General features: G+C 44.0%; 1 protein-coding gene across 1 annotated transcript in view; it reads right to left on the reverse strand.

Annotated features, from left to right (window-relative positions):
* Nucleotides 1-422: 422 nt before the first annotated feature.
* tec (tec protein tyrosine kinase) overlaps nt 423-24039 on the reverse strand; it is a 68315-nt gene continuing 44698 nt past the window's right edge. The window contains exon 18 of the mRNA XM_079579916.1: nt 423-575. Coding sequence (XP_079436042.1) covers nt 492-575 — 84 coding nt within the window. The 3' untranslated portion in view covers nt 423-491. The remainder of the gene's footprint in view (nt 576-24039) is intronic.

The following is a 24039-nucleotide window of genomic DNA, read 5'->3' on the forward strand; positions in this document are numbered from 1 at the left end:
TTCCCTGTTGACCATAATGCAGCTTTGAGGCTGAGCTTTTACATTTTACGCTTTATACAACTAAACATAGAAAGGACAGACGGCGTAACTACCTCTGGAAAGAGTTATTAAAGAGGGGGTATTATGCTTTTTTCAGTCACACAGCTCCAGTCTATATCACACTACAATGATGACCAAACAGTTTTATTTGATCCTTTTTTATTTTTCATGGTATACGTACATTTCAATCTCGTTAAGATGAGATTATTTATGCTTTTAAAATCAAATGATAAATACATATCGTTCACATACATTATAGCACTGTTCACGTTATTCTCCTCTAACACTTTGTTGTTGTCGGCCCCTGTAGCCACAGCTGCCCTGGGGAAGACTGACAGAAGCAAGAGCGGCAGTGAAAATGTTTTTGGTCTAGAGGAATGAGGAAATGGAAAGGAAAGACAATGTGGCAAACGAATGGCATTTGAAACAGAGGCAGCTAATTGGTCAGTTGATCACGGCGTGGGCGGGACATCTTCTTCCAAAATCCCAGAGATCTTTGGGACGAGATCCTTTAAAGAGGGACGTTTATCAGGTCTCTATCGCTATAGAGATATCAAACCTTTGCTGCTTACTGACATAAATATGAAAGAGGAACTTAATGCTATACTTTCATATAAGGGATTTTATGTGTTATATTTGCCAAAATTGACTATATTTTTAACAACCAAATATTATAAGGTTTAAATGTCGACTTTTTATTTACAAAGATTTGTTCTCACACTTCATCACACCCAAGAATTCTGCCTGTACTAAATTGAGAACTTTAATTGATAAAGAGCCCTTTTTGTCTTTTGTTGGACACACTTGTCGTTGTGTCCTTGGGCAAGACACTTCACCCACCTCACCTCCAATGTCTGCGTACATTGATGTATGAATGAGAGACTGAATGAGTGACTGGTTCCTTGCTGTAAAGCGCTTTGGGCCTGATGAAGGAAGAAAAGCGCTTTATAAGTTGAGACTGATAAACCATTTCCAAGTTTCTTTTCCCTTAACAGCAAGAGCATCTTCTCCATAGAACTGCAACAATAAATCAATCAAAATGTCTTTGTATAGCACTTTACGGCACCAGGAAGGCCAGGCAATTTTAATTGTAGAGCACATTTCATATATGGCAGCGTAAAGTACTTACATTTACAAGAAAACCAATCAAATCAATCCATAAAACATCAACATAAAATTAATTTATTTCAGTAAAAAGCAAGAGTGCAGATAAAATACTTTCAGTTTTCAGGAAGACCAAAGTGCTTCACAGAAAGATAAAAACAATTTAAAAACACAAAATTATTCCACCCTACATAATTTAGACGGTTTAAGTATTAAAAGACAAAAACAAAAAAATCCCGAGCACTTTCATATTTTATTTTTGGACAAGTGGCAACATGAGGATATAACACAACATTGCTGTAAAAGTTAAAAATAATAATGATAATTTAAAAAAAAAACATACAAGTAATCTATAATACTATAATCAGAAAATATTATTTCACTTTTAATCAGATTTTTATTCTCAGTGTTTAGATTCAAATGCAGAGGAAAACAGGGGCGGATTTAGAGGGGTGGCACGGGGTGGCAGCTGCCACCCCATTGATGTCATGTGATGTCTCACATCTGCTCTAGAAGCTACTTGAGTGCTTACAAAGGCTCAATTAAAACTTTTTGAAAGGACAAAGAATTATAACAACTTATAAAAAGGCGCTAGGTGCCAACTTCTGTGGCCCCCAAGATGATGATTTTTCTTTTTCCTTTTGTACAAAAGTTTACATTTTACCTGATTTAGAAACACCCTACTTATATTATAGACAATGTCACAATTTGTAAATAATTTTGGAAGGCTTAGCCGGCATCTAAACTGAAAAATTGCCTTGCGATCAAGCAAAAGTCGCTAACCCCTGCTATATTCGACATTGTAAAATGTGTTGCCACCCCAGAAATTATCCCTGACCCTGCTTGCCACCCCGGGATTATTTTTCTAGATATGCCCCTGGATGGTGTGTACAGCGGCTATAACGTTTCCATATGAGGACAAAGTACACTAACAAACAACAAACAATTATTGTAATCAAAAGCAATGCCCCAAATAGCCCACTCAAACCCGACACAATTGCCTTAAACAGTCCAATCAAACCCGATGCATTTGCCCCAAAGCAATTTATTGGTGCATTGATAATCTTCTTTCCCAAATTCTCAGCTTTAGTAGCAGTAGTTCTTTTTCCTTTTGTACAAAAGTTTACATTTTACCTGAGTTAGCCCTACTTATATTATAGACAATGTCACAATTTGTAAAAAAAAAAAATTGGAAGGCTTAGCCGCTAATATAGCCGCTAACCCCTGCTATATTCGACATTGTAAAATGTGTTGCCACCCCAGAAATTATCCCTGACACCCCGGGATTATTTTTCTAGATATGCCCCTGGATGGTGTGTACGGCAGCTATAACGTTTCGATATGAGGCCAAAGTACTCTGACAAACAACAAACAATTATTGTAATCAAAAGCAATGCCCCAAATGGCCCAATCAAACCCGACGCAATTGCCCCAAATAGCCCTTTCAAACTCGACGCAATTGCCCCAAATAGCCAACTCAAACCCAACGCAATTGCCCCAAATGGCCCAATCAAACCCAACGCAATTGCCCCAAAAAGCCCAATCAAACCCGATGCATTTGCCCCAAATAGCCCACTCAAACCCGACACAATTTTCTCAAGTAGCCCAATCAAACCCAACGCAATTGCCCCAAAAAGCCCACTCAAACCCAATGCATTTGCCCCAAATGGCCCACTCAAACCCGACACAATTTTCTCAAGTAGCCCACTCAAACCCGACACAATTTTCTCAAGTAGCCCACTCAAACCCAATGCATTTGCCCCAAATGGCCCACTCAAACTCAATGCAATTGCCCCAAATAGCCAACTCAAACCCAACGCAATTGCCCCAAATGGCCCAATCAAACCCAATGCATTTGCCCCAAATAGCCCACTCAAACCCGACACAATTTTCTCAAGTAGCCCACTCAAACCCAATGCATTTGCCCCAAATGGCCCACTCAAACCCGACACAATTTTCTCAAGTAGCCCACTCAAACCCAATGCATTTGCCCCAAATGGCCCACTCAAACCCGACACAATTTTCTCAAGTAGCCCACTCAAACCCGACACAATTTCCTCAAATAGCCCAATCAAACCCAATGCAATTGCCCCAAATAGCCAACTCAAACCCGATGCAATTGCCCAAACTAGCCCAATCAAACACGATGCAATTGCCCAAACTAGCCCAATCAAACACGATGCAATTGCCCAAACTAGCCCAATCAAACCCGATGCAATTGCCCAAACTAGCCCAATCAAACCCGATGCAATTGCCCCAAATTGCCCAATCAAACTCAATACAATTGCCCAAAATAGCCCAATCAAACCCGATGCAAATGCCCAAACTAACCAACTTAAACTCGATACAATTGCCCAAACTAGCCCAATCAAACCCGATGCAATTGCCCAAACTAGCCCAATCAAACCCGATGCAATTGCCCCAAATTGCCCAATCAAACTCAATACAATTGCCCAAAATAGCCCAATCAAACCCGATGCAAATGCCCAAACTAACCAACTCAAACACGATGCAATTGCCCAAACTAGCCCAATCAAACCCGATGCAATTGCCCAAACTAGCCCAATCAAACCCGATGCAATTGCCCCAAATTGCCCAATCAAACTCAATACAATTGCCCAAAATAGCCCAATCAAACCCGATGCAAATGCCCAAACTAGCCAACTCAAACTCAACACAATTGCCCAAACTAGCCAACTCAAAGTCAACACAATTGCACAAACTAGCCAACTCAAACTCGACACAATTGCCACAAAGCAATTTATTGGTGCATTGAGAATCTTCTTTCCCAAATTCTCAGCTTCCTTAGAAGGGGTGGTGGTTTTCTCGGATGCTTTAGTAGCTGTAGTTGTTGTTGTGGATTGTGTTGATTTAGCATCAGTTTTTTCAGTATCACACATTTGATTGCCCTTTCCTTTAGGGTACAAGTCGGCTCTAACATCAGAAGGACAGTTATCGTCAAAAAACGGCTTTAAGTTAAATTCTGAATAGAGTTCTCCTAAAGTCATAGTCTCCAGGCATTGGCCCGTTTTCACCACATTGTCGCCCCAGTGTGCGCCCGCGTGCCACTTTCCTGTTGCGCTGTCGTAGCAACAAAAGGCCGACCACATCATAGAAGGAATATTGATCATGTTGTTGAGCAGTTCATTACCAGGCACAGCTCCATTCACTACGAAAGCCTTGATTTGTTTGTTGTTATCAAGACAGTGGTTTTCCATGAAATGTTTGACATAACGCTCCATCTTCCTCCAGCTTCCTCTATTGAACGAGGGGCGTTGTGGGACTACGTTGGTTAAAGTAAAAGTTGCATCAAGGTCATCCTGGGAATAAGCGTGTGAGCATGGATAGAGATGCCCTCTGTCGAAACCTGAATGGGTCGGGTATTCCTCTAAATGAAGCTGCGGAAAGAGAATTTTTACGTTATTTATTTGTTGTTGTTGTTGTTGTTTCTCTAGTAACCTCTTAACCCCCACCTGAACCGAGCACGTTTTCTCCAGGTTACTATAACCCAAATTTAAAAACTTCTTGGAAAAAAATCTAAATACTGACAAAAATTAGACAAAACCACAAAGAGAAATAAAAAGCTCCCCAAAATTATGTCATGTGACTTACATAAAAACAATAATAAACCCCCCAAAAAGGTCATGAAAATGTAACTATTAGGCCATACGATTGATTGTCGGCATTTTACATTTTAAACAAATGATAAGAATACTATGATTGGCTAAAAACAATGTTCATAAACAGGGCATTGCTTCTCTTGCGCTGTTGCCTACCATTCACCAAAACATCCGGTGTTCCGGTTCTCGCCGTGACCATCAGATGATGTGATGTTTACATTTTGCGCGAGCTTGGCACATGGATCTTTCATGAAAGGTTCAGTACTATCGTAGCTAGCTTTGCGCTATCATGGTCAATTTGCTGTTGCGGACCTGCCGTCTCCCCCTGAAGTCGACAGGAACCAGAAATGATTGCTATGCAAGTTGTGTGTGATGTTCATGATACTGTACTGACTTGAGAAAAAAGGCAATAAAGGCTACAGTCTTACCATATGAGTGCTTTGGCGTCTTTTACACTTCACGCAAAGAATAATAATAAATAGAAAAATCACTCTCCCAACCAGTCTCGAACCCACCCCACTTGTTCGAAAAAGGTGTGGTTTAGGACACCTGCGCTAACCCCTACACCATAACGTCACACCTGACACAGTGTAAATGCTTGTATTTATCACATATTCTGTACTCATCACAGTAAGCCATGGCATTCCAACGGCCATGTCAAAATGTGACAGCCACCAATAGACATGGGATAATATAGCTTAAAACTATACGGCGAGGCTGCGTCCTTTCCTCATCCTGTTGATGCTACATGTGCGGCCTGAAATCGCGGATGGCACTGTTTGCAGCAGTTGGCTGTCGGTAGAGATTTTACGAACAAACTACAATCAACATGGTGGCCTATACACCATGTTGATTGGCCTATACACAGCAAATTGACCATGATTGCGCAAAGCTAGCTACAATAATCCTGAGCCTTTTATGAAAGATCCATGTGCCAAGCTCGCGCAAAATGTAAACATCACATTGTCACATGGTCACGGCGAGAACCGGAACACGGGCGAAAATTGCGGAAGTAAACAATTATATCGATTGCTCGTAACGGCTAACTTTTCTAGCGTGAAGTTTTGTTCCAGGAAATCAGAAATACAATTTCTTTACATATTCTGAAACTATATAAAACCAAAGGGGTCAAATAAAGTTTCCACACGCAGAAACCCTGCAGTTTTTGAGAAATTCGAGCGTGAAATGGGAACTATTTTCTTCTGGCATGTATGATTTTAGGGTCACCTGACCTGGTTCTGCCCAATCAGCGCATCGCGTTGACACTACAACCCGGAAGTAAAGAGCGCAGCCCAGACGAGTGCCTTCGCAAACAGCGCAGCTGTTAGCAACTATCATAAAGAAAATCCTGCTTTCTGAAGGCAAACTTTAGATCTCTGCAGCGAGAACAACTCGAGCAGCGTGGGCAACACTCACGAAGATCGCAAACGAGTGGTTATCGACCATAGACCTGTTATAATCCCTGGACAGCGAGTAAAATGAACTGATTTATACCTGATTTATTTTCTAGTTCTGGAGTGAATTTTGCTTTATCTTCCTTAAGTATATTGTTAACTCAGACATTTGTGGGGAAAACATATAAACATGTATAAACATCTAATTATAAAGAATTTGTATCAATTTCATGAACTTTGAGGCGAGTTTTCTAACATTCTTGTGAAAGTGACCCTGAAAAGCGACCCTGCAAGTGGTGAAATGTGCCTATAAACATCTCCCTGTTAAGAATCGGGATGCTACAAATACTGTATGTTAGGAAGGTCAGGGATGAGTTTGTACCCCCACCAACATTTCAATTTAGTGGCTTCCTCTTTCATTGTGGGGCCTGTAAGGAGCCAATTTCTCATTAACTGCAGGGAGTCTGCGTGTGGAACTTTTTGGGGAAGAAGTTTAACTTTATTTGTTTTGCTTGATAAAAATCAAAAGTATTTCCTGGAACAGAAGTCAATTTCTAAGCACTTTCTGAGAGCTAGCCGATGGCCTATATTGCAACAAAAACGTGACAAAAAAGCCACAAAGAATGTGTTGGAAAAAAGTTACGGCAGGACAACAACCACGTGAGGTCAATCACCTGTTTAGATTTTGTCTTTCAAATGAGGCTTTACCATGGCCTAAAGCTCTCGTCCATTAGCTTTAAGATTTGGATAAAGCTGAGCTGGAGAAAATGCAATAATAAAATATAGGGATGAAGACACTCACCTGCGGCTCTGTCCTCCATTCAGGATTTATTGGTCTTGTAAGTCCCGGCTCGCTGCCCCTGAAAATGTACGCTGAGAACACCGGGATCCTGTTTGCCGTGTCGTAGAGAGTGAAGAACCTCTGCTTGTTTTTGTAGGTTTGACAGATCGCCGCGAACCGGTTCTGGTCCAGGATCTGTCCCTTCTCCAAGACCCCGGGGATCTCTGGAGGTTCCCCACTGAGGAAGAACTCCGCACAGTCCAACAAAGACCCCACCACGTCAGCCTCGGAGGGAGACCAGAGGAGGAGGGAGAGGAGCAGGAGCCACTGGGTGTACATCCTTCGACTCTAAGAAAGTTTACACAATATGTGAAAGTCAGAATAACAGTAAGAATAATTTCAGGCACAATGTGAAGCAAGAGCAACAAGATACAAACGTTTTTAGAGCAGTGTAGTTTACTAGACACCCAACACCTACTTGCGCCACTATGATTCCCAATACGTAATGTATTAAAGGGGGGGTTTATACAATCGTTTTTTTTTACTTTTTTGTGTGCCATTCCCTCTTGAAAAACATACCTCCAGAAATTAATAAATAAAAAAATAAAAACATATTGAAGGAGGACTGCTCATGTTACTATGAGGGAAAATTCTTTGAAGTTGTTTCCGCTGCAATTTTGGGTTGCACAGTTATTTGAGTAGACTATAGAATGATACTATGCTTGAAAAAAAAAAACATAATACCGCACCTTTACAGGGGTTTGAGAAGATCCTAAGGCAAATGTACTTTGGGCCGGTCTGATCAGATGAGAGATCAGGCCCGTACTGCATCACACCGGTCCACAGGAGATACTACACGTTCCATTGACGTGCTCCTCATTACTTGAGTGCAGAGTCTAGACCAGGGGTCATGAATTAAAGGGTTTGGAAGCCAGTTCGTCATTTTATACTCACTACTGCCACCTCAGGCCATATGTGTAACTGCACCTTCTATATTAAGCTCGTGCATGACGGCAATTCGGGCCGAAGTGACACATTTTTGAGTGACCGTACAGGATTTTAGAGGCAGTTGTGGTGAACAGGTCTGAGCTCATTCTACACATTAGGACATGGCTGGAACATGTAGGGGGAGGAAAATACTTAATTTTAACATTTTTAAACTCCTTATAGTCCCTTTAAATTTCAGCAAGGTCCGAAATAAACAAAAAATGTCAAGCAAAGGTCCGGAACATACGGGGTAATTCAGGTTGTATGGGGATTTTAAGCCTTTATTAAATATATACTAGCTGAGACCCGGCCTTCGGCCGGGCCTCGCTAGGCTCCACATTTGATATTCTGAGATTATGAGTGATTACAAAGAAATGTCCAACCCGTCACACAGTTCAGCTGTAGACCAGTGGTTCCCAACCCAGTCCAAAAACTATGGCCACTACAAATGTGTAAAATAATGAATGCTAAAAATAATTTCAAACAAACAGCAATTGGAGTGTTTGATGCACCCGTACTCCTTTCTTATTAACTACAACGACAATATGTTCGCTAAACTCAGGGAATAGAATTCAAGAGACAGTGGAATAATTATGGATAAATATTAGGGGTTCAGCTCTAACGGTTTGTGTGGGCGCCAAGTTTAGTGTAATTAATACATGCTGCATTTTGTATTTAATAATAATATTTATTTATTTTTACAAGGGATTTAATGGGTTAATTTGTTGCGGGAAAAATAGAGTAAAATTGTAGTATTGCATTCGTGTTTATTTTGGTAGGTAAATTTGTGAATAGATGTATTTTATAAGCTAATTTGTAATTTAAAATGTCCGCATTGGAGCTTTAAGCCCGGAGCTGCGCGTTGCGCTAGAGCAGGATCAGAGGCAGTGGAGAGCCGGCGCGTGAAGCAGCAACATTAGGAAAAGAGCCCAACAGTTTCTTACCGTAGTTTATTAGAGGTTACTTAAGGATTCTATGCTCCTGTAAAGTTCAACAAGTTCTGGAAATACATTTTTGTTCAACTTTTTACGTCGGAGTGGCCGTGGATTTTTTCCTCAACATAAACACGAGTAATCAGGGAACTGTGGACTCGCGCCGACACATTTTGTAAGAAACTTGCTCACTGTGGATTTATGGATGTTTGTGGACGTATTTCAAACAACAAAGAAAGAAAAGCAAGTTGCTGCAGAGACAAGAAACGTGAGTAAGTGGAAGTGTTTCACCGTGCAAAAGTGCTAAGTCAATTGGATGCTAAGCGGCCTACTAGCCAACATACTTGCTAGTTTGTGGATCAAAGGAGCATTTTCCTGTGGCTACTCTGCAAATTGATATCATGAGTGATGTTGAAGATGATGATACTGACACTGTAGTGGATTCCAGGGCAGTGAAAGTCACACCTAGAGCTATGGAGGAAAGGCTGCAACGTGCTATTAACCTGCGCAGGGCTAAGCTAGCCAAGCTAACAGGAGCAGTGAAACACGTGCGCCAGCTAATGGAAAATGAAAGTGATTCCAGCCTAACAGAAGTAAAACAGCTAATGGAAGATTTCAATAGGCTGTTTGGAGAGTTTTGTGATTTGAACACAAATGTTAAAGAGCTTCTTGAGCAGATGTCAGAAGAGGACCTGAAAAAAGATCAGGAAGGCTGGTTTGAACCTAAGGCTGATTCTTTTAAGACTTTTGCTGATACAGCTGCAGCGTGGATTGATGAGACAACGTTGCGCACTTCCACGGTTGAAACATACAGTGATGAATTGCATGCATCAGACAGCATATCTAACGCATCTTCCTCAAAGCGCAGTGAGGCACATTCAGAACATGGCTCCCGTGCTTCATCTTCTGCGTCGTCCATCCGCATGAAGGCAGAGTTGGAGCGAGCTACATTGTTGATTCAGGCCTCATCTTTGAAACAGAAACGATTGCTGGAGGAAAGGGAGGCTAAGCTCAAAAGTGAAAGGGATGAGCTAGAAATACAAACCGCTCTAGCAGCTAATGAAGCAAAGATCAAGATTTTATCAGAGTATGAAGGTCGTACATCCAAGGCACCTAGTCGTGCACCCAGTCGAGATGGAATGAACTCCTACGTGGCATCACGCAATGTTGGAGATTTCTTAGCTCCGCAACAGTTAAGTTCTGTACCCGTTTTGCAAAGAGCAGCGCAGAACAACAACGCTCAACAAAATATACAGCAAACAGGCACTGCTGCCTCCCAGCCATCACAGACACCAGGTGCTCTGCAGGACGTCGTCGAAGTGCTAACTAAGCAACAGAAATTAGCAACACTGCCTCCTCAGAACATTCCTGTGTTTAGAGGAGACCCAATGGAATATCGGCTGTTCATGCGGGCATTTGAACATGGCGTGGAGGATAAAACAGAGAGCGACAAGGACAGACTGTACTACATGGAACAGTACACAAGTGGACAGCCACGGGAATTGATAAGGAGTTGTTTACACATGGAGCCCACTCGTGGATATCAAGAAGCTAAGAGACTTTTGGAAGAACACTTTGGAAATGCCTATAAGATTTCAGTGGCATACATAACCAAGGCTCTTGATTGGCCTACTATCAAGTCTGACGACGGAGAAGCTCTTCATGCTTTCGGCCTTTATCTTACTGGATGTCGCAATGCAATGACAGATGTGGAGTATATGGAGGAGTTGGATAGCACAGCCAACTTGCGAGCTATCATTGCCAAGCTCCCCTACAAACTGAGAGAAAGATGGAGGACGCATGCTTGTGGCATCTTGGACAAGGACAAACGCAGAGCAAAGTTTGAAGATCTAGTGGATTTTGTCAATAAGCAGGCCAAGGAAGCTTTGCACCCACTGTTTGGTGACATAAAGGACATCACCTTAAAAGAGCGAGTTAAAGGGCAAGTGGATGAGAAGTTGACAAGGAAAAGTGGCAACAGAAAGGGATTCACCACAGCTGCAACAATCACCACTCCCCAGGACACATCCTTTAAGCCGAAGAATAAAATCGGTGGAATTCAGGTGTGTGCATTTTCCAAACCCTGTCTCTTTTGTCATGGTGGTGAACATGCCATGGAACAGTGCAAGAAGATGAAGAAATCACTTCATAAGGAAAAGATAGACTTTATGCGAACTAAAGGACTGTGCTTCAGCTGCCTTAAACAGGGACACATGAGTAGTTCATGCAAAGAGAAAGCGAGCTGTGAAGTCTGTGCACAACCACATCCCACAGTGTTACACATGAGGGTAAAGCCGAGTGGTGCAAACAAAGAGGCAGAGCCCGAAGAGGGAACATCTGAAAGAACAGAGCAACCATCAGAGTCGGTCGTAAACGGATTTGTAGGAACAGATGTAACGGCTCATGCTGCTGAGAAAACAGAGCACATCTTGGCGATAGTTCCAGTCCAAGTCAAATCCAAAAGAGGACAAAAGGTAACACACACTCATGCCTTTCTTGATCCTGGCAGTACTGCCTGCTTTTGTACTGAAGAATTGATGCAAGAGCTCAGTCTCACTGGCAGAAAGACTAACATTTTGCTGAAAACTATGGGAGAAGAAAAGGTTGTCAGCAGTCACATGGTGTCTGGCTTAGAAGTGAGCTGCTTAGACAGTAATGACTTTCTTGAATTGCCAGAAATGTACAGTCACAGTGACATACCGGCTTCTGTCGACAACATTCCTTCACAAGATTACGTGGACAAATGGCCCTATCTTCAGCAAGTGTCTATCCCAAAGATTGATGCGCACATTGGACTTCTAATTGGGACTAACGCACCTAAAGCTATTGAACCTTGGCAGGTTATTGCCAGCGAAAATGGTGGTCCGTATGCTGTGAAGACTAGGCTTTGCTGGACCGTCAGTGAACCTCTCCAAGGACATTCTTCTCCAAATGCAACAAGTGGGCTGATCCAAGTCTCAGCCAATCGCATATCAGTCAGCACACTGGAGGAGCTCTGGAGCCAGCAGTTTAAAAGTGACTTTCCTGAGTGCGAAAGAGATGAGAAACAAGAAATGTCCAGGGAAGACTTGCGGTTTCTGGAAATAGCAACGCAGTCAGCTACCATTGTGAATGGACATTACAGTATAGCCCTGCCGTTGCGCAACAAGCACATTCAGATGCCCAACAACCGCAAAGTGGCTGAACAACGTGCCCTAAACTTAAAGCGAAAGTTCGTGAAGAATCCTTCATTTCACGCCGAATACTCAGCCTTCATGAGCAACATCATATACAAAGGTTACGCTGTGAGAGTGCCCAACAAAGATCTTGATCGTGACGATAAAAAGGTTTGGTACCTGCCACACCACGGGGTTTACCACCCCAAGAAGCTCAAGCTCAGAGTGGTCTTCGACTGTGGAGCGTCTTACCAAGGCACCACTTTGAATGATCAGCTCTTACAGGGACCGAATCTTACCAGTTCCCTTCTTGGTGTCATTACCAGATTCCGGCAAGAAGAAGTGGCAGTCATGGCTGATGTGGAAGCGATGTTCCACCAAGTAAAGGTGCCAGATGAAGATTCTGACCTTCTCCGGTTCCTTTGGTGGGAGTCTGGTGAAATAGATCAGGAAATGGTGGAATACAAGATGGTGGTTCACATCTTTGGTGCAACCTCATCTCCAAGCTGCGCCAGCTTTGCTCTGCGCAAATGTGCTGAAGACAACCAAGATCAGTCTTACAGCCAAGCAGTTGACACAGTTCTCCACAATTTCTACGTGGATGATTGCTTAAAGTCTGTGAGCTCAGAAGAAGAAGCCATGCACTTGTACCACACTTTAAGAGCTGTATGTCAAAGTGGTGGATTCAGGCTCACAAAGTGGATAAGTAATAGCAGAGCAGTGCTGTCTGCTATTCCAGAAGAAGAGAGAGCATCAGAAGTCAAAGACCTCGACTTGGATCAAGACATGCTCCCCATGGAGAGAGCTTTGGGAGTCCATTGGTGCATTCAGTCCGACAGCTTCAGGTTCAGGATCGTAATCCCAGACAAAGCCCCCACTCGAAGGAACCTCCTGTCCATTGTGAGTTCAGTTTATGACCCATTGGGCATCCTGTCACCAGTCACGCTAGAAGCTAAGAAGATTCTGCAAGAGCTTTGCAGACGGAAGATTGGCTGGGATGTTGACATACCAGAAGACCTAGCTCACAAGTGGCTTGTATGGAAGACCCAACTTCACCATCTGGAGAACATCAGTGTCCCAAGATGTTTCAAACCTGTGGGCTTTGGAGAGTCAGTATGCAACCAACTGCACCACTTTGCTGACGCCAGTGAAGAGGGCTACGGAACGGTTAGCTATCTCTTACAGAAGAACAGCTGCAATGAAGTGCACTGTGCATTCGTGTTGGGGAAAGCAAGAGTGGCCCCACTCAAGCCCATGACAATCCCTCGTATGGAACTTACCGCAGCTACTATGGCAGCTCGCATGGATAAGGTCCTTACATCGGAGCTGCAGCTCACACTACAACCATCAGTGTTCTGGTCAGACAGTACCACGGTGCTTAAGTACATATGCAACCAAACAAGTAGGTTCCGCACCTTTGTTGCAAACCGCGTGGATGCTATTCTTAAGTGTTCCAGTCCACACCAATGGAGGTACGTCAACACCTCTTTGAATCCTGCTGACATTGCGTCACGGGGACTCAAGGCGGAGAACTTCATTCACAGCAATGCTTGGTTACAGGGGCCGGACTTTCTCACCAAACCCATGGAAGAATGGCCTGAAAATGTGCACTCCCTTGGAGACCTGACCACAAACGATCCAGAGGTAAAAAATACTCTGGTTTGTGCCAACGCGGTTGAAGAACATGAAGATGTAGTGCTAGAGTTCCTACAATACTTCTCATCCTGGTTTAGACTCAAGAAAGCAGTTGCTTGGATGCTGAAAGTCAAACGCATTTTGCTGCAACTGTGTCGCAAAAGGAAAGAGTTGAACGCTGTGAAAGCTCAGCCTGAAGTTGAAAAGGAAATGAAAATTTTGAAGAACAGTCTGTTTCAAGCTGACACTAACAGTCTTACAATGGAGAACCTCGCAGAAGCTGAAGAAGCAGTCATTCGCTACTGCCAGAAAAATACATTTTCCAAAGAGATAGCCGCACTTACTCAAGGACAAGGGGTGAAGCGGACCAGTTGCCTTTTCAAACTAAATCCAGTACTTGAACAAGGCATCCTCAGAGTCGGAGGACGACTCAGTAGATCGGCATTACCTGAAGACTCAAAGCGGCCAGCAATCCTGGATAAGGATCTGCATGTCACGAAGCTCATCCTCAGGGAAATACACCAGAACTTGTCTCATTGCGGTCGCAATCATGTACTGTCTAAGTTGAGAACAAAGTTTTGGGTTCCTGGTGCCAACTCTGCAGTGAGAAAGGTACTCGCAAAGTGCATAGTCTGCCGACGTGCACATGGAGTCGCAGGACGGCATCAAATGGCTGACCTTCCTCGAGACAGAGTTCTACCGGATGACCCTCCGTTTACCAACACTGGAGTGGACTACTTTGGTCCGTTCGAAATCAAACGCGGACGAAGCATGGTAAAACGGTACGGGGTTATTTTCACGTGCCTAACCATCCGTGCAGTGCACTTGGAGATGGCGGCCTCATTGGACACGGATTCCTTTATCCATGCGCTACGTCGCTTCATAGCAAGACGAGGCCAAGTGAAGATCCTTCGTTCTGATAATGGAACAAATTTCATCGGTGCGGAGCGCGAACTCAAAAGAGCCATCGAGGAATGGAATGTGTCAAAAATTGAAGACATGCTACATCAACAAGGCATTACGTGGATGTTCAACCCTCCCACTGGATCCCACCACGGAGGTGTCTGGGAGAGATTAATCAAGTCGGTGAAGAAAATCTTGAACGTTACCTTCAAGTTACAGACACTGGATGAAGAAGGGCTACACACTCTTTTATGTGAGGCAGAGGCCATTATCAATAGTCGGCCAATAACCAAAGCATCCAGTGATCCAAACGATTTAGAGGTACTCACTCCCAATCACCTCTTGCTTCTCAAGACTAAGCCATCTCTTCCCCCTGGTGTGTTCGACAAACAGGATCTCTACGCAAGGAGGAGATGGAAGCAAATCCAGTATATGTCGGAAATATTCTGGAAACGTTGGACAAGAGAGTATTTACCACTGCTACAGGAACGACAAAAGTGGACCCGTCCTTCTCGCAATTTTGCCATTGGAGACGTCGTGCTTATTGTGGACGATTCTGCCCCACGCAACTCTTGGATCACAGGGAAAGTAATCCTAACGATCCCGGACAAATCAGGAATGGTGCGTCAAGTGAGAATCAAAACCAAGACAAGCACACTGGACAGACCCATTACGAAGATTTGCCTCCTACAAGAAGCAGACTGAGGCAACCACCTGCAGAGACTTTTAAGTTTGTTTATGAATGACGTTTGAATACTTTGACGCCACATGCTTATTTTTGGTAATTGTGTAAATAGGGTCACAATTAGGGGCCGGTATGTGGGCGCCAAGTTTAGTGTAATTAATACATGCTGCATTTTGTATTTAATAATAATATTTATTTATTTTTACAAGGGATTTAATGGGTTAATTTGTTGCGGGAAAAATAGAGTAAAATTGTAGTATTGCATTCGTGTTTATTTTGGTAGGTAAATTTGTGAATAGATGTATTTTATAAGCTAATTTGTAATTTAAAATGTCCGCATTGGAGCTTTAAGCCCGGAGCTGCGCGTTGCGCTAGAGCAGGATCAGAGGCAGTGGAGAGCCGGCGCGTGAAGCAGCAACATTAGGAAAAGAGCCCAACAGTTTCTTACCGTAGTTTATTAGAGGTTACTTAAGGATTCTATGCTCCTGTAAAGTTCAACAAGTTCTGGAAATACATTTTTGTTCAACTTTTTACGTCGGAGTGGCCGTGGATTTTTTCCTCAACATAAACACGAGTAATCAGGGAACTGTGGACTCGCGCCGACACAGTTTGGTTCACGGTGCAGGACCGGTGCTTTGGTGCATCACGGTAGTGTACAATCAAAAAAATAAGAAGTAGGTTTTGAAATGAAATAGCCTAATGGTCGTTGTTAGACAGTATTTATAACCTTACAATAAAATTGGCAATGCTTTCCAAGCTGCTTTAGAATAAAATGTACCTCTGGGCTCACAATACGTGAAAGCAAAATAGAAAACAAATGGTACAGCAGCAAAGTAAAAAAAAAGAAAAAAACTACGCAGTGCAGGCCTTGCGCTCGTTAAGTGGTAGTTTCATTTTCGCTTTTACTCACACGGCGGATAAATCAGTCGGAGCAGCGCGTTTGATTAGAGGCTCGTGTATTGGGCAATGTTTTGCGTGTACTTTTTTTCGGAGACAAAGCTTTGGAGACGGAATGCGGCCAGGATTGGATCTTGCGCACTGGATCTATAATGAACCACAGCAGTGACCACAGCCTCGGTCACTGCAGGAGAGACTTAAACAAAGACACGCAGATGTCATGTGTTTTGGAGGAGGTAACTGTACCTGTGCGGAGCGTCTACAGCTGCAGTTTAGGGTGAGTGACGATGGCACACATCGCCCTGTTTGGATGCGCGCGCGCACACATACACGCGCGCGCACACACGCGCACACACCGCCCTGTTTGGATGCACGCGCGCACACATTCACGCACGGACGCACACACACACCCAAACGCGCGCGCACGCGCACACACACACACACACACACATCGCCCTGTTTGGATGCGCGCACACGCCAACAGTCAGATCTCGTGCACTCGCGTTGTTGTGACGGCGGATCAGCCCCCAGCACCAACCACGCACAAACTCACTACTGTCGCCAGGCTTCCTGGTGTTCCCAAACGGTCTCCCATCCCAGTCCTAACCAGGCCCTTCCCTGCTTAGCTTCAAAGTCGGTATGGGAAATAAACATGGCGGCGCCCAGGCGGCGGCCATTGAGACTGCGTTTTCTATTATAGATTACTGTGATTTGAAAATAATGCAATCAATTGAATCCTATTGTTTTTTTGCTCTAAAAATAACTTTTGGCTCCTAGCAGTCCGGTTTAGTCCTTGTTTAGTCCTGCTTCAGACCAGGTTTAGTCCTGGCTAAGTCCAGGTTTAGTCCTGGCTTAGTCCAGGTTTAGTCCTGGTTTAGTCCTGGCTTAGTCCAGGTTTAGTCCTGGTTTAGTCCTGGCTTAGTCCAGGCTTAGTCCAGGTTTAGTCCTGGCTTAGTCCAGGTTTAGTCCTGGTTTAGTCCTGCTTCAGACCACGTTTAGTCCTGGCTTAGTCCTGCTTCAGACCAGGTTTAGTCCTGGCTCAGTCCAGGTTTAGTCCTGGTTTAGTCCTGCTTCAGACCAGGTTTAGTCCTGGCTCAGTCCAGGTTTAGTCCTGGCTTAGTCCAGGTTTAGTCCAGGTTTAGTCCAGGTTTAGTACTGGCTTAGTCCTGGCTTAGTCCAGGTTTAGTCCTGGCTTAGTCCTGCTTCAGACCAGGTTTAGTCCTGGCTTAGTCCAGGTTTAGTCCTGGCTTAGTCCTGGTTTAGTCCTGGTGTAGGAGCCACACAGAACCACAGCCATCGCGTCACATGGCTGGTTGCTGGGCAACACTTGGGGGGCGTCAGTCACGTGGACGTAGGCGGTGAATGCCGTAGATTTCAAATAGGCCACCTCACCGGCGCCCAGGTACTGGCTAGAGAGGGAACCTGGGTAGCTGTATTTTTGTTGACCGTTTTGTTAGTTTGTGACCACGCATTCTGAACCGTGTACACGATTCTATCTAACTAGTAATCCATCTAAACCACCAAGCCGCTGTTATAATGTTACATCAGCAAAGGCAAGACGCGATTCATACGTGCCTCGTACAACAAACGCAGCGCGTCATCTGAGGTACAGGACCCTTTCTATATTAGCGACATAGGCTTAGGGCGCACTCACACTTGTCCATCCGAACCGCGCCCAAGCGCTGGAAGCCCCTTCAGCACGGTTCGTTTGTGTAGTGGGAGTACAATCAATCCGCGCCCAAGTCGGACTCGGTTCCGGACTTTGGCCCACTTAGAGGTGGTGGGCCAGAGCGCGGTTCGGTTGCTCGTGTTTGCGCACACGCGCGGATGCAAGCGGCTGTTGTATGGGCGGGTGCATTTGTCACGGTAAAACAGTGAGAAAAGGCTGTATTTATCAAACAGAGCAGCGGCTGCCTCGCTCTCGTCTTCCCGGCCCCCGACCGCTTCGCTCCCGGGCGGCTCCACGGCAGCGCTTAAGTGTACACGTTTTCTTGATTTATTTATGTATTTTTAGGTACTTTGTTTTATTTGCGTAGAGTGTGTGAGACTTATCCTAGCGGTTGCGCGTTAGTATTGCTCCGAAAAGCAAGCCTGAACTCTTTGCGTCTCAGCCGGCCTGTTATGGTAGTAAACTAACAGGGGGGGATCCGAACGCCCGAAAGTAGGGAGGAGCTGGTAGAGACCAAGTGGGCCAGACCCATTTGTCTGTAAGAGAGAAAATGGGGAAAAGTCAATCTAAAGATGCTACATCAAAGGGAACCCAACCGTCGCCAAAAACAATGGCAATGGAAAAACGCTTTGGAGTTAAAGCTCTGGAATGCTTGCCAATATGGTCGGCTTCGTTTGGTTTTCCGGAAGGTGGCTCTATGTCGTTAAATCAATTACGCGTGTTGTGTGAAAAATTAGAAGAAGAGAGAGAAAGAATACTGGGATGTAAGAAAATCACAGCAGAAGATGTCAGAGCCATGCTTAAACATCAGACTTGTCTTGCTCTGTGGGAAGATTTGGCTACAGAACGAGATCGCAAGAAAACCACAAAAATGATAGCTCCTCTACCTTCTACAGAAGTAGAGAACATCCAGGCGCTCACAGACATGAAGCCCCGTGGGAAACCTCCACCATATCGTTCCTTTTCCCCTACTAACCCTTTTGCAGAGGGAGCAGAGCTCCATGCTAAATACGCGCCCAAACAAAGTGTTGGGTTAAACCACGAACACACTACTGTTGTCACTTCTGCCTCTTTGTACCCAGATTTGTCGTCGCTTTCCTTGGTGCCACCGCCGTGTGAAGCTGCCCCCTGCCTTTTACCCCCGCCGTTGCCGCAGCGCCATCAACCCCAGCAGCACCAGCTTCTCCAGCCCTCACAGCGGCAGCACCCTCCAGCCCCCATTGTGCCAGCTGAAACCCCGCAGGAAGTGGGTACCGCATCGCCAGCAGAAGAAGACATGGCGGAAGCACAATGGAGCAGAAAAACACAGCTAAGGCACGACCCGAAGCCGACAAAACATTTCGTTGCCACTTTCCCAATGATAGAGATGGTGGGACGCGAAGGACCGGAGTTGCTTTTCAGACCATGGGGTCCGAGCGAGTTCTTATCCGCCTCACAACTGCTGTCTACGAGGCCAGACACAAACTGTTCCAAATTCAGCGAAGATCTCCTCGCCTTTTGCCGCGAATACAAGCCCTCAGGAGCGGAGTGCGCCCGGGTTCTTGTTTATAAGATATCGCCTGCGGACTTTCAGAAATTGAAGCCTTATTTGCCTGATCCATCACTACGGGCTCAAGGACATCATTGAGTCAGAATCTGGACCGTACATGACTGCTATGAAGAAAATGTGTGACGGGCTAGCGGTCGTTTTACCGCGTAAATATGACCTCAGTATCCTGGCCAAATGCAAGCAGGAGACAGGCGAAAGAGTTGAGGAGTATTATAGCCGCTTGCTCGCTGTGTTTAATGAGAACTCTGGCGTACCCCCGAATATTACTACAGCAGGAGAAGAGAAAGACAATCCTGTGTACAACGGATATTTCTGCTCCAGATTTATCGAAGGACTGCTCCCGGAGGTAGCGGTAAAGGTGCGCGACTCTTATGTTGCGTTTGCTGACGGACCCCAGATAAAGGACCCACTGATGCACGCCAAACATGCCGTTTTTTGTCTGGAGGCAGCTAAAAGTCAGGCCACAATGCTATCGGCTCAGGCCCACACACCCCAAAACCCCCAAAACAATTCCAACAAGGACAAAAAGATTTGGGAGAACAACAACGGGACGAGGGCGATAGAATGCTGGAACTGTGGAAGACGCGGACACAGAGCAAGAAACTGCCGCAACCCGCCGAAAAGCCAACAGACCCAAAACAGCCGCGAGCAGTACAACCAGCCCCAGTGGCAGCAAAATCAGACCCGTGAGCCACACCAGCAGCAGTATGATACGCCACAGTGGCAACAACAACAACCCCGCTATGGAGGCCCACAGAATGGGCCCCACACATTTAATCACGGAGAGCGCTATGAGGCTGACTAGAAGGGGAGAAACGGCATGGCAGCGTCACACGCGGGGGACACACGGAGGAAACCGTACGAGCATCATCATCATTTTGTCTGCCTGGTTCATCTTGTGCTGTAACCGCTGCAACAACGTCATAAATGTGTAGTTTTGTGCTCGGGGCGGCAGGAACAGCGCCCACGCAATCTAACCAATGGCGCTCTACTATGGTATAAAAACGTCACTGTATATCATTAATTCAACTAATTAGAGACGCGCAATAATAAATCCCCGATGGGCGCTGAGGCCAAGCGCCCATCGGGGAATTAACAGGTGAAAGACGAGGAAGCGTCTCCTGTAAACAAACGCGAGTAGCCCGTTGTGGGAGCAGCTCTGAGCTCACGGACGATCGGAGGAAAAACTTCTTATTTGAGAGACGGAGAAGCTTCGTGTTGTTTCCTGAGAGGAGGTAAAAGGATTTAGTCAAACTAATGGACTTGGGACAACTTTCTTCACTCAGAAGTCACGTCTAAACGGACTTTCCTGGAGGTAGCATGACGATGCTAACTAGCTCGTCTGCTTTAGCTGCTGCTTGTTTATCTCACACTTTGGGAAAACCCTTGCTGACTTGGACAGACAGTTCTGTCCCAGGACGTGGACATTTGATGGAGAGAAGATTCAGGACCATGAGGAGGAGCTACGACAGGAGAGGGGAACGTCATTCATTCACTGAGGGAAACAGAGGAGGAGCTCCAGGTGCTACAGAGGAGGAGGACTCTCTTCTATACGTGAGCTGCACATTATTTCTGAGCGGATCATTTGTCTGACGGTTTATACTGGTTTAAACCTGTGGTTCTGAGGCTCATAATGGAACCACAGCAGGTCTGGGACTAAAACTGTACATGAAATCAAAGAGGAAACACCTCCTGCCTTTGTTCTGGTTCTGTTGGTACAAAACACAACTCAGTGGTTCACAACAAAAATATGTATAGTGACTATCATTACACTTAAGTCAGAAATTATTTATTTTATTGTTGAATAAAACTAAACAATAAGTTTTGAATATATTCTACATAAAATAATGATATTATTACATGCCCCAAAGATAACTTTCTTTTTTAAGTTAAAAACAATGTTTATAAGCATCTTCTAAAATATAATTGAAGGTAGGTAGAGGCAACAGCCCCCCCTGGTTTAAACATCACCAGCCGCCACTGGTGGACACCATAGAGGACTTCTGGGAGGAGAAGCGGAAGGTTATTATATCCCGTCTACAAAACAAACCAGATTTAGTTGTGCTTGGTAAGTTTCACCTCTGATTTAAAATTTTTATTTATTTTAAATAATACATTAAAACTGCCTACATTTCAACTTTGTCTTTGTGTTTCTGAAAGGAGATGGCCAGATGGATAGCCCTGCTGCATACTGCACATACACGGTCATGGAGAATGACAGCAAAGAAATAATCTACATGCACACAGAGGAGAAAAGAAAAAGAGGACGCAACAGTGTAATAATGGAGAAAGAGGCCTTCATTGTCTCACTTGATTCCCTGCTCAAAGATTTAAAAAAGAAGTGTATACTGATGCACATCCACAGATTTCAGTATTATTTAGTAAGTATACATTATTGCAAAAATATTTTAGTATATTCCACTTTAGGGGCATGCTCTGTAGTCATTTGTCCATTCTTTTCAGTCAGTGTATATAGTTTTTGTTGTTGTTTTGTGCAGAAAAAGGAAAGTACAAAGAGTCTGGAGTTCGTCATACGCTCGACATGTGGCATGGATCGAAAAACTTGGGAAAGAAGATCCACCAGGTAATAAAGATTACTGTGCTACTGTTACTGCATTTATTTTTAAGTGAAACGTTTGTCATTGCAAATGGTCCATTATTAGTATTTTCTGTGCATAGGCAGCGCAAAGAAAAGGCTGTGCAATTCTTTTTGCATGGTCTAAGGACATATGTAACCACTTCTGGTTTTGAGCGAAGACTGCTGCAACATATGATGAGTTCTTTGTAAGTCTGCTGTTTTATTATTATTATTGTTATGATTATGATTATTATTGAAAATGTGTACTGACTGTTATGTTGTATTACTTTTACTGTATTACATGGTTCTGTTTCTGTAGGAAATGTGGACAGGTGTTCTTCACCATGTCACTGGAGAACATGAATGGCTTCTTGGAGCATGTCATCACGGTCCGTTGTTAGAAGAACGAGACAAAGCTTGGATTAGCAAAGGATCAGTGGCACATGAAGCACTGATTGACATCGTTCTGAAAGTGAGGTGGCTGAAAGAGGTTGAGAAGTTCCTCTGTTTGAGGTATGTGTTTCCATGTCAACGTATCGTGGTTTTGTGCTCTGTTCTCTATCACAAATAATAATTTAAAAAAAATATATTTATATTATATTGCAGACACTGAAGTGTGAACATAAAAATAATGCTGTGTTTTTGTTTCAAGATCCACTGCTGAGCTGGAATCTTTTCACAATCACATTCTTGGTGGAAAAAGATTCTACTTTGTTTGGCCAGTCTACAGAGCACGGACACACCTGGCTGGTTTGGATTATAATCATCATGTTCACAGACCACTCAAAAGAAATGCTGACGGCTCATTGGAGTAAGTTTAACTTTACTTTGTTTACTTTAAAATGTCTACCCATTAATCTTCACTAATAAAGTTGTATGTAACTTTGTCATCAAAATAGGTACAAGTTACTTTTGAACAAGAAGTCACGGCGGTGGAGTATGTACCCTGTGAAAGTGGAAAAGGATTATGGGTACATCCCAGATCTACCGAGGGCCATCCTGTTGTGTCGGGTTTCTTCAGGGAAAGGCATGCCAGCAAAGAGGAGACTGAGACCAGATGACCCACGGCGGTTAGGACTTCTCCCCGGAGTTCCACGTCCAACCAACGAGGAGTTGTTACAAACTCAACTCAGCCGTGGCCTTGGTATGCATATGTTGAATGAGGATATATTAGAAATAACCGGAGTGATGTTACTCTCAAGTCTTTTTTTGGGAGTAAATTAAAATAATGTCAGTTGGAGTAGCTTGTTGTCTGGAGTTGTAGTCAATACTTCTTTAAGTATGTTGGGTACTCTACACACTTCAGTAAGAGTAACGTTACTTCAAAATAATAGTACACACACAAGTGCAGTGTTATATATTCTACATTAGTGAATACACCTTTACAAATGTAATACATTCCAGTATTTTGTGAAAGTAATGTTACAGTACTTTTTCAGTACCATAGGAATATATTTTTGTAACTCGTTACTTTGGTAATGCATTACCCCCAACATACTGCACAAGTGAAAATGTACTGTGATAAAACTACTCCCAAAAGTGCAGGCACTTCAAAATGCTGGTCAAGATCTAGAGTAAATGTAACGGTAATGAATAGTTTGCTATACTTTTTCTTTTCTCTTTAGGGCAAGCAATGCAAAAGTGAAGTGGCAAATTTCCTCAAGAATAGCACCTGTGTTTAAAATATATGCATATTTTAACTCTAATATGCATATTTTAACTCTAATAAAGTACTGTAAACATTCTTGGTAGTATTTTTTTTATTTAAAATGTTTGAACAATTGAGCTAAATAATCAACTTAGGAATGATGGCAAAATAGAATGAAGACATTTTAAAACAATCACAGTCTACGTGGTATGAAACCCACATACTGATGGTGTGGGTCAGGAAATGTATCTCTAATGCGCCACACAACACAGCTCAATTGCCCAAGCGCTCCAAATTGCCAAGCACAAATCTGTCTATAGGCTGCAAATCTGTACTGTTTGTTATCCTCTCCTGGATCGGGAGGGTCTTCACGTGCTCTGATGTCACTCCAAAGCCTCCGAGCTAACCGAAGGCCGCCTTCTTCAATGACGTAGGCTTCCATGTGCAGTAGCTGTGAGATGCA

Source organism: Gobius niger (assembly GCF_951799975.1).
Source record: "Gobius niger genome assembly, chromosome: 21".
NCBI classification, from domain to species: domain Eukaryota; kingdom Metazoa; phylum Chordata; class Actinopteri; order Gobiiformes; family Gobiidae; genus Gobius; species Gobius niger.